Raw genomic sequence first — 13,681 nt, 5'->3', positions numbered from 1 at the left:
ACACCATCTCTTCTGTCACCAGACAGCTTCCTCTATTAGAGGAAGATACTGAAGGGACAAGACTGAGAAAAATGCTACCATATCAGAAGTTCAGTGTTTATTGGACCACATGGCAGAAGTATCTAACCAAAGGACAGAAGAAGCCAGGAACAATTTTCTTGGAGGAAGAGATGTTTAAACTGAGAGTTGAGTAGATTTAAGCCTGGCAAAGAGGAAGCGTAAAATTTTCCAGGTAGAAAGCCCAAATCAAATAGCATGTGCATAAAGGGCCAAGAGGCAAGTGCGAAAGTTGGGTCTGTTGTTTTGAGGGCTAGTTTGGCCTGGTACACTAGTCAGGGCTACTGAAAGATCACTCTGGATAAATCAGGTAAGAGTGGAAGCATAAGGAAGGAAGAGATGGAATCACCATTTTTTTCTTTAAAGATTTTATTTATTTATTTGACAGACAGAGATCACAAGTAGGCTGAGAGGCAGGCAGAGAGAGAGAGGAGGAAGCAGGCTCCCTGCTGAGCAGACAGCCCGATGTGGGGCTCGATCCCAGAACCTTGGGATCATGACCGGAGCCAAAGGCAGAGGCTTTAACCCACTGAGCCACCCCGGTGCCCCTGGAATCACCATTTTGGAAGATGTTTAGGAAATCCACTTAAGAAAGAGAAATGACAACCTGGATACCTCAATATACCATTTTGGTTGCCAGAATTTAAGAAAACAAAGGATAAAGGTAATATTCTCTACATTGGAAATAAAAGAATCTGGGGAAGCGTGAGCAGAAAAAAAGAGTAAAGAACATAGTCAACAGTTAACAATAAGGTACTTGATAAGTTTTTTAAAAATGTGAAGATCTAGGAATACTGAGTATTTAATATATTCTTTAACTAATATATTCTTTGTTTCTACGATGTAAACTGTTTCGTCTCCTCTTCAGATCTACACCAAAGTCTATAGACTCAGTGGCCTTGTTTGAGTGGTGGGTTTTGAGTATGTTTTTATGGTATATTTGTGGGAAATAGAGGGAAGGGGATAGGTGTCCATGTCTCTTTTTCTTCTTCTTTTTTTAAGATTATCTATTTGACAGAGAAAGAGAGCAAGAGAGAACAAGCAGGGGAAGTGTCAGGTAGAGGGAGAGGGAGAAGCAGGCTCCCCACTGAGCAGGGAGCCTGATGCAGGGCTCCATCCCAGGACTCTAGGATCATGACCTGAGCTGAAGGCAGACGCTTAAGCGATGGAGCCACCCAGGTGCCCCTCAGTCTTTTTCTTTGGATAGTTCAATTTACTTGGTTAACTTTGAGCACCTACCTGTATTGTGAACATAGTGCCCAGATATGTTCCTTACCATTAGGGAACTTAAATTCTTGTTTGGTAGAAAGAATCAGGTAATTTCATTACAATAAGGTTTAAGTGCAAGGATAAAATGTGCAGAGATTTACTTGGACAATGATCACTTAGTTCAGCTTAGCTAAGCAGAGAAAAGGCAGCAGAGGAAAAGCCTATCCAACTACAGATGACAGAGAATAGGGGGTGGAAAAGGGATTTCAGGAAGATTATCGTATTACAAACTGGGTGTGATAGTACAAAGAAGTTCGGTGTTAATTTAACCTTAAGTAAAAGTTAAGAATGGTAGGAGATGGAATGGGAGAAGTCTGGGGCTAAAGAATAGAATTTATCCTCTAGAATGGAACTATTGAATAATTGTAGCCAGGGACTAATGGGTGTTTTATATTAATCACTAATGAAAGTAAGTTTGAGAGGGGTAGGGGTCTAGTTAGGAAGCTATCAAAGAATTCTGGATATGAAGATGAAGATAGGAGCTTGAGATGTAGTGATAGAACCGGAAAGGAAAGGATGACTTTGGGGGGGAAAAATAGGCAAAGGATTGGAAACTGGATATAGAAGTAAGGAAGAAGGAAAATATAAGTCTCAGGTTTCTGGCATGGTTATCTGGATATCAGCTCCCCAGTGTTCTGCGAAAGATTACAGATAGATGGAAAGAGTTTAGCTTGAGGCATCTTGACTTTGAAATCCCTTTGAGAGACCAAATTATCCTGCAAACAGTGGTTTTAAGAGTTTGAAATTCATCCAAGAGATCTATAGAGATCTAGGGGTCACCAGTGTATAGATTAAAGCCAAAGGAAGAAAAAAAGAATTGCCTTAGGATGATGAATAAAAGAAGAAATGAAGTGAGGTACCTCATCTTCTGAGACACGCAGCAAGTAGATGCGCATAGTTGTGGATATAGTTGTTTTTTGAGGTGGTGGGAGAAAACAGGAAATTAAAACCTTCTAGCATTATGGCCTCCATTTAATGAAAAAAAACTGAGGCTCCTGGGAAAGTGGTACTTCAAGTGATGGAGCCTTGGAACAGGAACTGAAGGGAATGAGAAAAGTAAGCAGGCCAAGAAGTAGAAGGCCTCAAAGTGTTGGGAGCTTAAGGTTGGGGCTAGTGAAGTTGACTGATGCCTATAGCATTCAGTGAACTGAGTTAAGGGAATAGAAAAGGTGGTGTGTAGCACTGAGATGGACGAGTTATACACATACACACAAACACACACTGCATTAATCTCCTATACTGGCATTTACTATTTTATATATTTCTCTGGGAAAAAAAAAATTCTTGAGTCAGTGGTTCCATGTGGAAGAGGAAAGCTTACCTATGAAGGCAAAAGATTGTTACAGGACTAAAGAGAGTTTTCAGTGCTGATTTCACATGAAAATTACCTGGGGAGGTGATAAAATTGCTACTGCTAGATCCCAATCCCACGGAGTGTGAATTTGGCCTTAAATGTGGTCATCAGAAATTTCCCAGATGATTTTAACATGCAAGCTAGGGTTGAGAACCACTCAGCCAGGAAGAATGAAAATTTTTGTCAAATGTGAAATCACCTAGATGCCATGCATTAAACACATACTTGCTAAGGATGTGATAGGTCTAAAAGGGCAGTGGCAAATGCCTCAGCAAATAATATCTACCCAGAGTTTTTAAGATACAAATTTGATTTCAATCCTGCTCAGGAGAAAGCGATTACTTCTCTCCAAACATTTAGGAATAAACGAGAATAGTAGTAAAATCCTATTTCATCTCCAGGATTTTCTCATGCCAGGGATGATGAGGAGGCCCTTCTAAGGCACAAATTAGTAATATAAGATTTGGCAGATTACTCCTTTAAAAAATACACATAATAATTCAAACTCTGGGAAATGAGTCTTAGAATCTAATCTTCAATACAGAAAGTTTTTACCATGTTCATAAAGCCATTATTTATAGTACTTAGATTTCTTGAAATTCTGATTTTCTTTGAGGAAATGATATTTCCTACTGAATACTGGAGACAATAAAAATATTTTTGAATTGTTTTTAGTTAAATTACACAATGATTCAGAATTTAAGTTTTTACTGGGTAGCATGATCTGGCCATAAAAGTTTTCATTCCTAATGTGTAAAATATTGTTAAAGTGCTAAAAGTGATTGGTCCTTCAAGTGAGTTTTTTTTTAATATTTTTATTTATTTATTTGACAGAGAGAGAGATCACAAGTGGGCAGAGAGGCAGGTGGCGGGGGGGAGCAGGCTCCCTGCTGAGCAGAGAGCCCGATGCAGGGCTTGATCCCAGAACCCTGAGATCGTGACGTGAGCTGAAGACAGAGGCTTAACCCACTGAGCCACCCAGGTGCCCCTCAAGTGAGTTTTAGAAGAGAGCCCCACCCCTTTCTGATGTAACATGTGAGGAAAAGTAGGGGTGTAACTACGGACCATTATCCATTTTACTTGGATTAGGACCCAGGGCCAGACTTAGACCTTTAGAAACCCTCAACATAAATGACCGTATTTGTACCCTCTCCTGTGTTGTACAAAACAGTATTAAATCATAAAATAATTATAAGGAAGTCCAACAAAATTCTGATTTCCTCCCAAGCCACCTGGCAACATTTTTTGCGGAAGAGGGATGCAGGTAAGAACCTGTAAAATATTTTTAAGTTCTTTGAGAGCTTTCTCTGCGTTATTATACTATAAACCAGGTTTTCTCAACTTAGGTTCCTCATATAAACCAGAGAAAGACTATTTTTTTTATTTTCCTCTTAAGAATGGTACTCAAGGATAGTACACAACTGGAACTATACATAGGAGATAATTTATAATCTTGCATTCCTACGTTATTAGGGCTTGAATCTTTCGTGGGTTTACTTTGTCTATTAGTAATCTAGCTCTGCTGAGATCCCATCTCCCCTTCCTTCCTATCCCCTATAGGGACCTTGGCCTTGTGGGGATAGGACAAGTATACCAGTAGTTGAGAATAAGCAATACTGTATGAAGCAGCATCCCGTGGTAGTTAAGTGCACAAGTCCATAAGCCTGAGTGTCTGGTTCAATCCTAGCTGTATCACTTACTACCTCTGTAACCTTAGACAGATGAACCTTCCTTTTCTTATAAAAGGAGAATAATAGTACTTATCAGACACCATTATATTATTGAATTATTGCATTTCCTTTAAAGTGGCTAGAATGGTGCTTGGGATGTCCTAGAACCTGGTAAATGTTATTGTTTAACTCCCATGAGAAGAATCTCTGGACCATAAACTGTGACCTGGACCACAGTTGTGTATGTGTTAGCAGGACAGTGTCTCTACTATCTTAATATTCACTATTTTATTATAGTACCTTAAAGTGGTTTTTCCTTTTGTATTTGCCCTGTATTTTCTAAGGTTTTCAAAATGAGCAAATACTACGTTTTTAGTAAAAGGAAAAAATGGAAACTGTCAAACTGGTGAATTTGATCCTCCCTAACTAATGCAGATCCAGAGTAAAGGCAAAACCAAATTAATCGAGGCTTCATACGTTGCCTTAACCCATTCTCTTCTGGAACTGCTATTTTTTATCAGCAATTTTGGATTAAGGCATAATAAGAATTTTCAAAATGCATTTTCTATTGCTTAGATCGGAAATAGAAGGGAGAATAAAGCCTTTGGTCCATAAACAAAGAATAATAGCTATGGGGACGGGGGAGGCCTGAGACTTTTCTAGAAAGTACATGTAAAGAAAGGAAGAGAAGGCCTGGGGCTGAGCTCTTCATTCAACCCCTATTCTAGGACAAGGCTAAAGTCTGTCTTTAGAAAACACACTGTGGGAAGGACCAAAAAGTTCACTGACTAGAGAACTAACTACTGGTAGGATGACAGGGGAAACAGGCACTTTCACACATTGCTGAAGAGTATAAATGACAGCAGTAATGCTGGCTCCTCTTTAGAAGGACCTTAGGAGAGAAAATTTTCTAGCATTTCAGTTTTAGAAACAGTTGTGCTTCACCTGAGAAACTGATTTGTTTTATAGTAAGGATTCTGAAGGGCATGTAATTAATCTCTCTATACATTTGGCTGCTTTAAAGTTCAGAGATAAATTCGTATCTCAACAATAACATACAGAAACATATGGCACATATTTTATGTATTAATTTCACTTCTGCCTTCATGTTATTTATTATTTTACGGGAGTATATGTAATTTTATATATTGCTTTAATTAGTTCTATAAATTGCCTTAATAGGGTGTCCTATAAACAAAAAGTTCAGACATACATAAATAAAACGGCATGCTTTGAAAAAAATACAACAAAGGACCATTTTAAGGTATAAAATTCAGGTAAGATATAAAATTAACTCAGGGGAATCCGGTCAAAAGCCAAATAAAGCTGTATTTTTATACTGTACAAAAGAAAATTTACATTCTCAATGTAACTAGATACATCTAGGGGAAAATTACACATCTCTCAAGAAACACAGTATTTAACATCTTAGATATGTTTCTGCATTGCAGACTGATAATGAATTTTGTACATCTTTATTTACAATAAATTAAAATAGTTTTTATCTCTGGCAGATATTTACAAGGTCAACAAGGACTACATTTCACATTTCAACAATCAACAGCATTAACCAATTCAGTAAGACAGTTAAGATAATGGCTTACATGCACCAATAAATATGATCTTAAATGTGCGTTTTTTTTCTTCAGCTCTGAAAAAATGAAAGTTTTCACTAGTCCTAGGTTGAAAGGACGTCAGTCAATAGGAATCATATTTTTCTCATGCCTATCCTGTTTAAATATTCACCAGCACAATTCTCTGAGTGCTTGGGACATTTATACCAAGCTGCAGGCTGATGCTGGTCTTTAAAAACAACAAAACAAAACAAGAGCTGATCTATACATTCCATATCCTTTCATAGGCAAATATGTGAAAGTGGGATATCTCCTGTTTACTTGTCCACTGTGACAGAGATCAGACTATATAATGCTATAATAAAAACCCTTCAGAAATTGTAGCTAAGAAGAGCCAAATTATGAAAAAATAGTGGGAAAATAATCCTTGCATCATAAAAATGATTTCTCTTACCCAGTTACAATGAATGCAGAGTCAGCATAATTTTTAGAATGAGAATCAAAAAGATTCATTGAAAGTAGTTGAATTTATTAGAAGTATTTATTCATTTTAAAATAGTTTTAAAGTAATCTCTACACCCAAAGTGGGGCTTGGACTTACAACATACAAGAATCACATGCTCTAAGAACTGAGCCAGCCAGGCACCCCACAAATATTTTTAAACAACATATGGAGCACTGAGCTTATTTCTCAATTCAATCTGGATGATAAAACTTTAAAAAAAAAAAAATCCAAAACCTACATTAGTAATTGTTAGCCAATCTGCCAATCTTCTCTTTCCAAGATAGCTGATCAATACATTCATTACTTTTTAACTACCACCTGATATGAAAGAAAAAAATCATAAAACACAAAAATCACACACACACAAAAATGTTTGCAACATTGGTTGCATTTTGTTCCCCCCCCAAAATCATTACTTAATAGTTTAAGCAAATCCACTGTTCTTATTGGTCTATACATCTAAAAAATGAGTATTTTAGCTGTTTTCTGCAAAGAAAAAAAAACACCCAGAGTGATCATGTACATAAGTTATGTAAAAACATACCATTTTAGCCAATATCATACTTACTGGAAATAACTGCCATTACTTAAAAAGGTACAGTTCCATAACTTCCCCCTCAATTTTATTTTTAAAAATCCATGATCTCATACATACATTATACCAATTTTAGGAGTTTCCCCCTCTTTTTAATTCAATACTGACGAGTAGAACCCTTAATTTGAGTTAAGGAGACCTGGAAAATGTGCCATAAGGAATATTTGGCCTTCTAAACTGGTACTTTAGCTGGAGGTGCAAAATGTTGACATAAGAAAACCTCAAATGGAATCTTGTAGGAACTGTATACCTATGTTGCAGAGCAAAGAATCTTACAGTATTTATTTCCCCTAGGACTAGAAAGCAATCTTATGTTAAAGGGACCTCACTCTTTCGCAGTTAGATACTTTAAAAATTATATTTGGTTGAGACATTTTCTTTGGTAAACTTTATAATCAACAAAGTTGTAAAGAATTTTCTCTGATACAATTAACACTGAGCTGTTGACACTCAAATACAGCAAACCAGTTTGATATCAATTCTGTAGTTGGGGATGGATTGTCCAAAGTTCATTTCTCTTTGAAAATAAAAGAATTTCCTTATTGAACCTACCTCCAGATACACAATTATTTAAAAAAAAAAAAAGACTCCTATATACTGTGACACTTAACTTTGTTTTTTTGTAAAAACTTATAAGCCTAATAGCATAATAGCAGACATCTGTATGTGCCTTAATTTGTAAACATTTTCTCAAATCCAAAACAAAACATAGAACCTACATTTCTGTACTATGCTGCCAGTTATTTCACATCATTCCCAGCTATCTGCTAACTTCTATTCTGAATTGTTTGCTCTTGTGTGTATTTCTCATGTGACTAGTGGTTAAGAAATACTGAAGTGACTGAAGTTTCCAAAAGTCTGTGGTTGTGTGGACAGGTTGGGAAAGAATGTGCCTATACGGGTAGGGAAGGCTTGGATAATTAGGGCAACTCTAATTCTAATGGCAGGATCATCATACAGATTTCTGGCACCACCAAAAATCTAATATAGTTTAAGTGCACATTGGTTGATTTGATGAATTTATTTCCTATGTATATTCAGTGCCAATACAACCTACCCGTTAGGTACACAATGCAGGTAATACTAAAATTTATACCTTGTAGTATCAACAACATGACCAACTAGAAATGGAAAATTGTACCAATATGGTGAATCATGATTTTATGAGCACTGTCAACAATTTTACACTGCATCCCATCTTATAATCTGGCAAATATTCTAATTTTTGAGAGTTTAAGTTATCGGTAACTTCTAGTAGGTTTTCAAATAACTTGTTTCTAGAAAGCACTTTAAAAAAAATTAAAGCATTAGAAATAAGTGTCTCAACCAACTTAGTGGTTTGAAACATGACAATAATCATTCAACTTGAAAGATAGAAAGTTTCATATTCAGACTTTAACACAGCCATATTATAGAAAAGTTGCTCTAAAATTCTTACAGATGTTCTGACCACTGGTATGACCTATTAAACATTTTTAACCTGAAAAACAAATATATAACTAGAATACTGATTAAAATAAAAACTTACTTTGTAATCCAAGATCAGAAATGGAGAGCTCCTCCTTGCCAGTGTTTATATAAATAGTATAACTACACCTAATGACAGATACTAATTTTTTAAATTTACAAATGAACATGCAGAGAATTAAATGAGACAACTGATTGTCAACTGAAGTACTCAAAAATGGACCCATATGAACCTCACAAAGTGAGGTAGCAGAAAACACCTCACTTCATTAAAATAGTCACAAAAATAGTGCAAAAAAAAAAAATCTGAAAGTTATTTTCAGTATTCCAGTGTCTAATAAATAGTTACAATTAATTTAAAGCTATTAAGTGGAATTTGAGAATATACATCGAAAATATTGAGCTTATATAGCTGAGACTACCCCATTTAAGACATTTTATATGGTATATACACTTTAAATGACATAATGGTCAGCATTCCATTTTGGAATCATAAGCTTCACACTATAAACCTTTATCAACCACATAAGGAAATATTGCTTGTATCTATCTATTCTAAAGAACAAGTAATGTTCAATTTTTTCAACATTAGAAATTAATGGAGTAAAATTTATTTAATCTTTACTTTGCAATACTCCACTGTGCAACACAATTAACTTGCTACCCAGGTGACTGTGAAAGCTGGCTGACTCAATTACTTTTAAAATAGCTAGAAACACTGAACAAAGCCATTTCTTTGGGTTTATTTTCGCATTTAAGTAAATCCCCAGAAATATAATCAACTACAAAATGGCAGCATACAACTGTTATGTGGCAGAAAATAGTAAGGCATAAATTAGAATAAGAAAAATGTATCTATCCTTACATCTGTGGTATAGATACCTACATTTCTAACACTTCCCCATCTGTTCATTACTCTACATTTTTTCTGGATTAAGTACTTTTCTTAATGTGCTGTATTCACCAACTACTAGACCAGAATTGTAAAGAAACTGCAGAAATGGAGAGTGTTACATACCACATGTACCATAGTACGAGTACAGGGAGGCAGTGGGGTGTTAATATGCATTTGACGGGAGACAGGAGTTCTATTCTGGCTCTGCTTCTTAGTTATGTGATTTTGATCATGTCACAACATTTTGAGCCTCAGTTTCCTGAGGACAGCTATTTGGGGAGGGAGCACTGGGCAACTAGCTAGATTATTTATAGGGTCTCATCTAGCACAAAAACTCTGACTCTATAATAAACAGGCACAGAAGAGTAATTGGGAGAGTAAGAGTGGGGGCAAGGGTAAGGGTTTTAAATTATAGCCACTTCCCCCTTCAGCTTCTTAAAATATTTTTATATTTAAAAATCTTACTTTTAGGTTAGCTTTGTACACTTTACCCTTTAGGTTGATTTCTAGTAACATAATTTAAAATTAATGTAATAGAGAAGAGTTACCAAAAGCTTCAGGTATTTCTTTGTATTTCTTAATTCAACCTGGCATAGATGGCATCAATCAAATTGATTTATTATAGAAAACAAGTATTTTCTCTGTAATAAGCTTTTCCATAGAGGAAAAGACCTTTTCTTATAGGTATAGAACAGGTTGTTACAGAATAAAGTATGAATATTACTGATATATCTTTGTAATAGCTGTTATAGATCTGAAAACTATTTTGAATAACAATAAATAACGCAAATGAATATTAAAAAATTCTTTAAAAATTTGACTTATGATTCTGAACTAAATTTTAACATATCTTATATAGGAAACCTGTTCTAAGACCCTGAATGCACAGTTTGAGCTAAATGAAATGTTACTTCATTAAGGCCAAATCACATAACTTAAAAGAACAAAATGTTACAGGGTTATGAAACATTAATAGGTATGCATACATACAAAATATGTATGTACATACATACACAGATAAATGATATCCTCTAAGTTGAAAGTTCTCCAAAACCAACTTTTCAAGTTTAAGATTTTTAACAAAACAAGAGAGATTTTATTTATTACAGCTTTTGCTGAATTTGGTACTATTTTAGGTGGTTTTTGGGTGTGCTTTAACTAAATCATGTTAGATTTAGATGCCAATAAACACACAACTTGAATTCAAAACAACCTGCCAGCCTCCTAAATGAACCAGGCATTTCTGCCATAAAATGAATGACCTCCAGCCATGGCCAAGCTCTTACCCCTTGGTAAGAACAATGCTCTTTTCTTTTCCTACCTGAAACTTTCCTTTTCTCACTATGTTAGAGATCTCCAGACCTCATTTATTTTGGCTGCTTTCAAACTCATTTATCTGACATCCCTTAAATTAAAAGGGACATCTAATATATGTTTTTGTGATATATACATATACACACCCTGCACACGTGTGTGTGCGCATGGCCATGCACACACACACACGCACGCGCGCGCGCACACACACACACACTCCAATACATTTCTGTTTATAAACTTTTTACTTTATCCAAGACTTTGGCAATGTTGTAGCAGTAGTACTAGTTGTACTAGCTCAGGTTCTAGTTTTCCATTTTCTAAGAGCTGAAAAGTGTTATAGACCACCAAATTCAAATAAGCATCTCATTGTTCCTAAAAAGATTCTACTGAAAATCCCCTCCAAAACAAAACAAAACAAAACAAAACAACAAAACAAACCCTCTTACAATAAAATAAGAGGAGGAGAGGGAAGGTTCTCAATGTGGAAAAAAACAAGAGGCATTTTTCTGGTTATTTTATTTATCAAAATCTATTGTAATTTTAATTGATAGAGATAATATTTTAAACTTTGTTCATTAGGAGAATACTTGCTTTCTATAAATTCAGTATATTTTTCTTTCACAATAATAAAATAAAAATGTCTAAATGTACAAAGCGCTAACACCTCTGATCTATTTTGTGGAAGGATAACGTATAGCAGTTCAAGTCATAAAATGATTTTCAAAAACCGATATATTTTCTTTTTTTCAATCAAGCATTAGAGCCTGAGACCCAAAAGAACTTATAATGAAATCTTACCTAACCAAATCAGAACTAAAAAAAAATTTTTTTTTTTACTAGTAATGCATTTTTGTAGCCTCTTAGCACAGTTACCAAATGCTACTTACATACATTCAACATCTAGCTTACTGGCATGATTTCAAAGTTTTATAAAAATGAGAAACTTCTGCAGATATATGATTAGAAGGTACACAAATTGCATTACATTAAACACAAAGGCAGTGTGGTCCTTGTAGGAGAAATCAAGTCAGTACCCCCTGGTAGAAATGTTCTAAAAAATTGTGTCACGTTGAAGCATCAGTGTTTTCAGCCAATTATCTGTCCCTGATGTGTTTCCTTGGAGTATATGATCTATCAGGACTTCAGGTTTCTTAATCCAAAATATCTGACTGAATTTAGGTACATCTAGAAAGCAGCTGAAAGGGTTTCTCCAATAGTCTGACATCACAGAAAGTGGGTTGAGAAATCCCTCTCTTTACCTGAAGACGTACTTGTACTACTTCAGTCATCATCAGCTCACAAAGGAAAAGAAAAAAAACCTATCAAAACTTCCCCTCACACACACAGTCCCACACAAGCTAAACAAAAACCACCCCCTCCCCCCTGCCACAAAACCCCAGCACCAAAGTGTCAATCATTCCTGGGAAATAGAACATGCCCCTTGGATTCTCTGATTTGTTAGTTGTTCAAACTTTAAGGACAGAAATGACCTATGTCCTTGAGGGGAGGAGGGAAGACATGTTAATAATGACTGTAGAGCCATTGAGAAAGTGCATTATCAATTACACAAACAACTTTGAGCCCTGTCCTCCAAAGGAGGGGGCTACAACTTGATTTAAATGCCTCAGTAACTGAACATTTGTGTCCTCGAAATAAAGGAGATGGGGGGGAAAAAGAACCACCCACATTTTAATGAAAAAGTGCAGCAGTCTACCACCTTTCCCCATGCTTCTCAAGAAAATGATTGCACAGACTCAGAGAAGTCCAAAGTCATAGCAGAATCTCTGAGGCACTCCTGGTTAAAAGAGAAAAAAATATGATCCAGTAATCTCCATAATTCTATAGATTATGAGAACAAACCCGTTTTTTTTTTTTTTAAAACGAAAGTCAAAGAATCATTTCATAGGGATCATATACACCATTTCCTCTAACATATCCTCAGTCTCACAGTGTTGAAATGGGACCGATCAGCCTACGATGGATTGCACATCACCCAAGAAGAAAGGAAGGCATGGAAAATGCATACATTTTATACTGCTTCACAAACGCATTTACAAGGAATAAGGTGAAGAGGAGATATAGGAAGGAGGAAAAAGAAAACCTTATTGCTGTTTCCATACAAAATACAGTATGAAGATACCTAAACTAAATCAGATCTGATCACGATGACCAATATTTTCACAATGTGGGATGAAGTGTCTTCTTATACAATGAAATGTTCAGTTTAAAGGGTAAGCAGAAAGATGAGAGAGGAGGTCAGAACTACACCTGGGATATTAGCTGCATATTGAAACTTGGGGATCGAGACTGCTTGGTTAAGGGGGCTCCTGGGCTGAGGAGCTCTTTACCTTCTCCAGCTTGACCTAGCCGGTCTTCCTGTAGACTGATAGTTGAGTATCGATTAACCTTGTTAGCTGCTAAATTAGTAACTCCCTCAGTGCCAACCCCAATGCTGGTACTTGCTTGACTGCCATTTACATAGTCAAATGATTTGCTTGAGGAAGCACTGGCTGTCCGGATTAGACTTATACTATTGGTTTTTGGCACCACCTGGCCAGCAGGCAAGCTCAGGTGTTTCTTCATCGGTGTCAGCTCGATTGAATCTACACTAAGATCAGTTGGTTGCTGTACATACTGCCTGCGAATGACTGCATCTCGAGGGCTCTCACTGGATTTGATGACAGAAGCTGTTTCTTTATCCTTAGCTGAACGCCCCGTTGCTACTTTCCTTAAGCTTCCCCTCTGAGAAGAGGAGGATGGTTTGGTCCCAAATGGCTGACTGCTGAGGGAAGCCCCTGATGAAAATCCTTCATCTGCATCATTTAGGTTTACCGACTCTTCTCCATTTACACCCTCAGCACCTAAAAAACAAATCAGACAGACTCAGCAATAGCTAAATTAAAAGAGAAGGAACTGTGAATAAAAACTCAACTGACCTTATCTCTTGGGTAATCTTCGCTATAGTTTGGCAAGGGCCC

The 13,681-nt window shown here is 36.2% G+C and overlaps 1 protein-coding gene across 4 annotated transcripts in view; it reads right to left on the bottom strand.

Annotated features, from left to right (window-relative positions):
• Positions 1-5,654: 5,654 nt before the first annotated feature.
• The window catches only part of HYCC2 (hyccin PI4KA lipid kinase complex subunit 2), a 50,893-nt gene continuing 42,866 nt past the window's right edge, over positions 5,655-13,681 (bottom strand). For all 4 annotated transcript variants that reach the window (XM_082688927.1, XM_082688925.1, XM_082688928.1 and 1 more), the window contains one exon: positions 5,655-13,564. In XM_082688927.1, the coding sequence (XP_082545053.1) occupies positions 12,966-13,564 (599 nt within the window). In that variant the 3' untranslated portion in view covers positions 5,655-12,965. The remainder of the gene's footprint in view (positions 13,565-13,681) is intronic.

Source organism: Mustela nivalis (genome assembly GCF_964662115.1).
Source record: "Mustela nivalis genome assembly, chromosome: 11".
NCBI classification, from domain to species: Eukaryota; Metazoa; Chordata; class Mammalia; order Carnivora; family Mustelidae; genus Mustela; species Mustela nivalis.
This window is presented reverse-complemented; position numbering and strand designations above follow the sequence as displayed.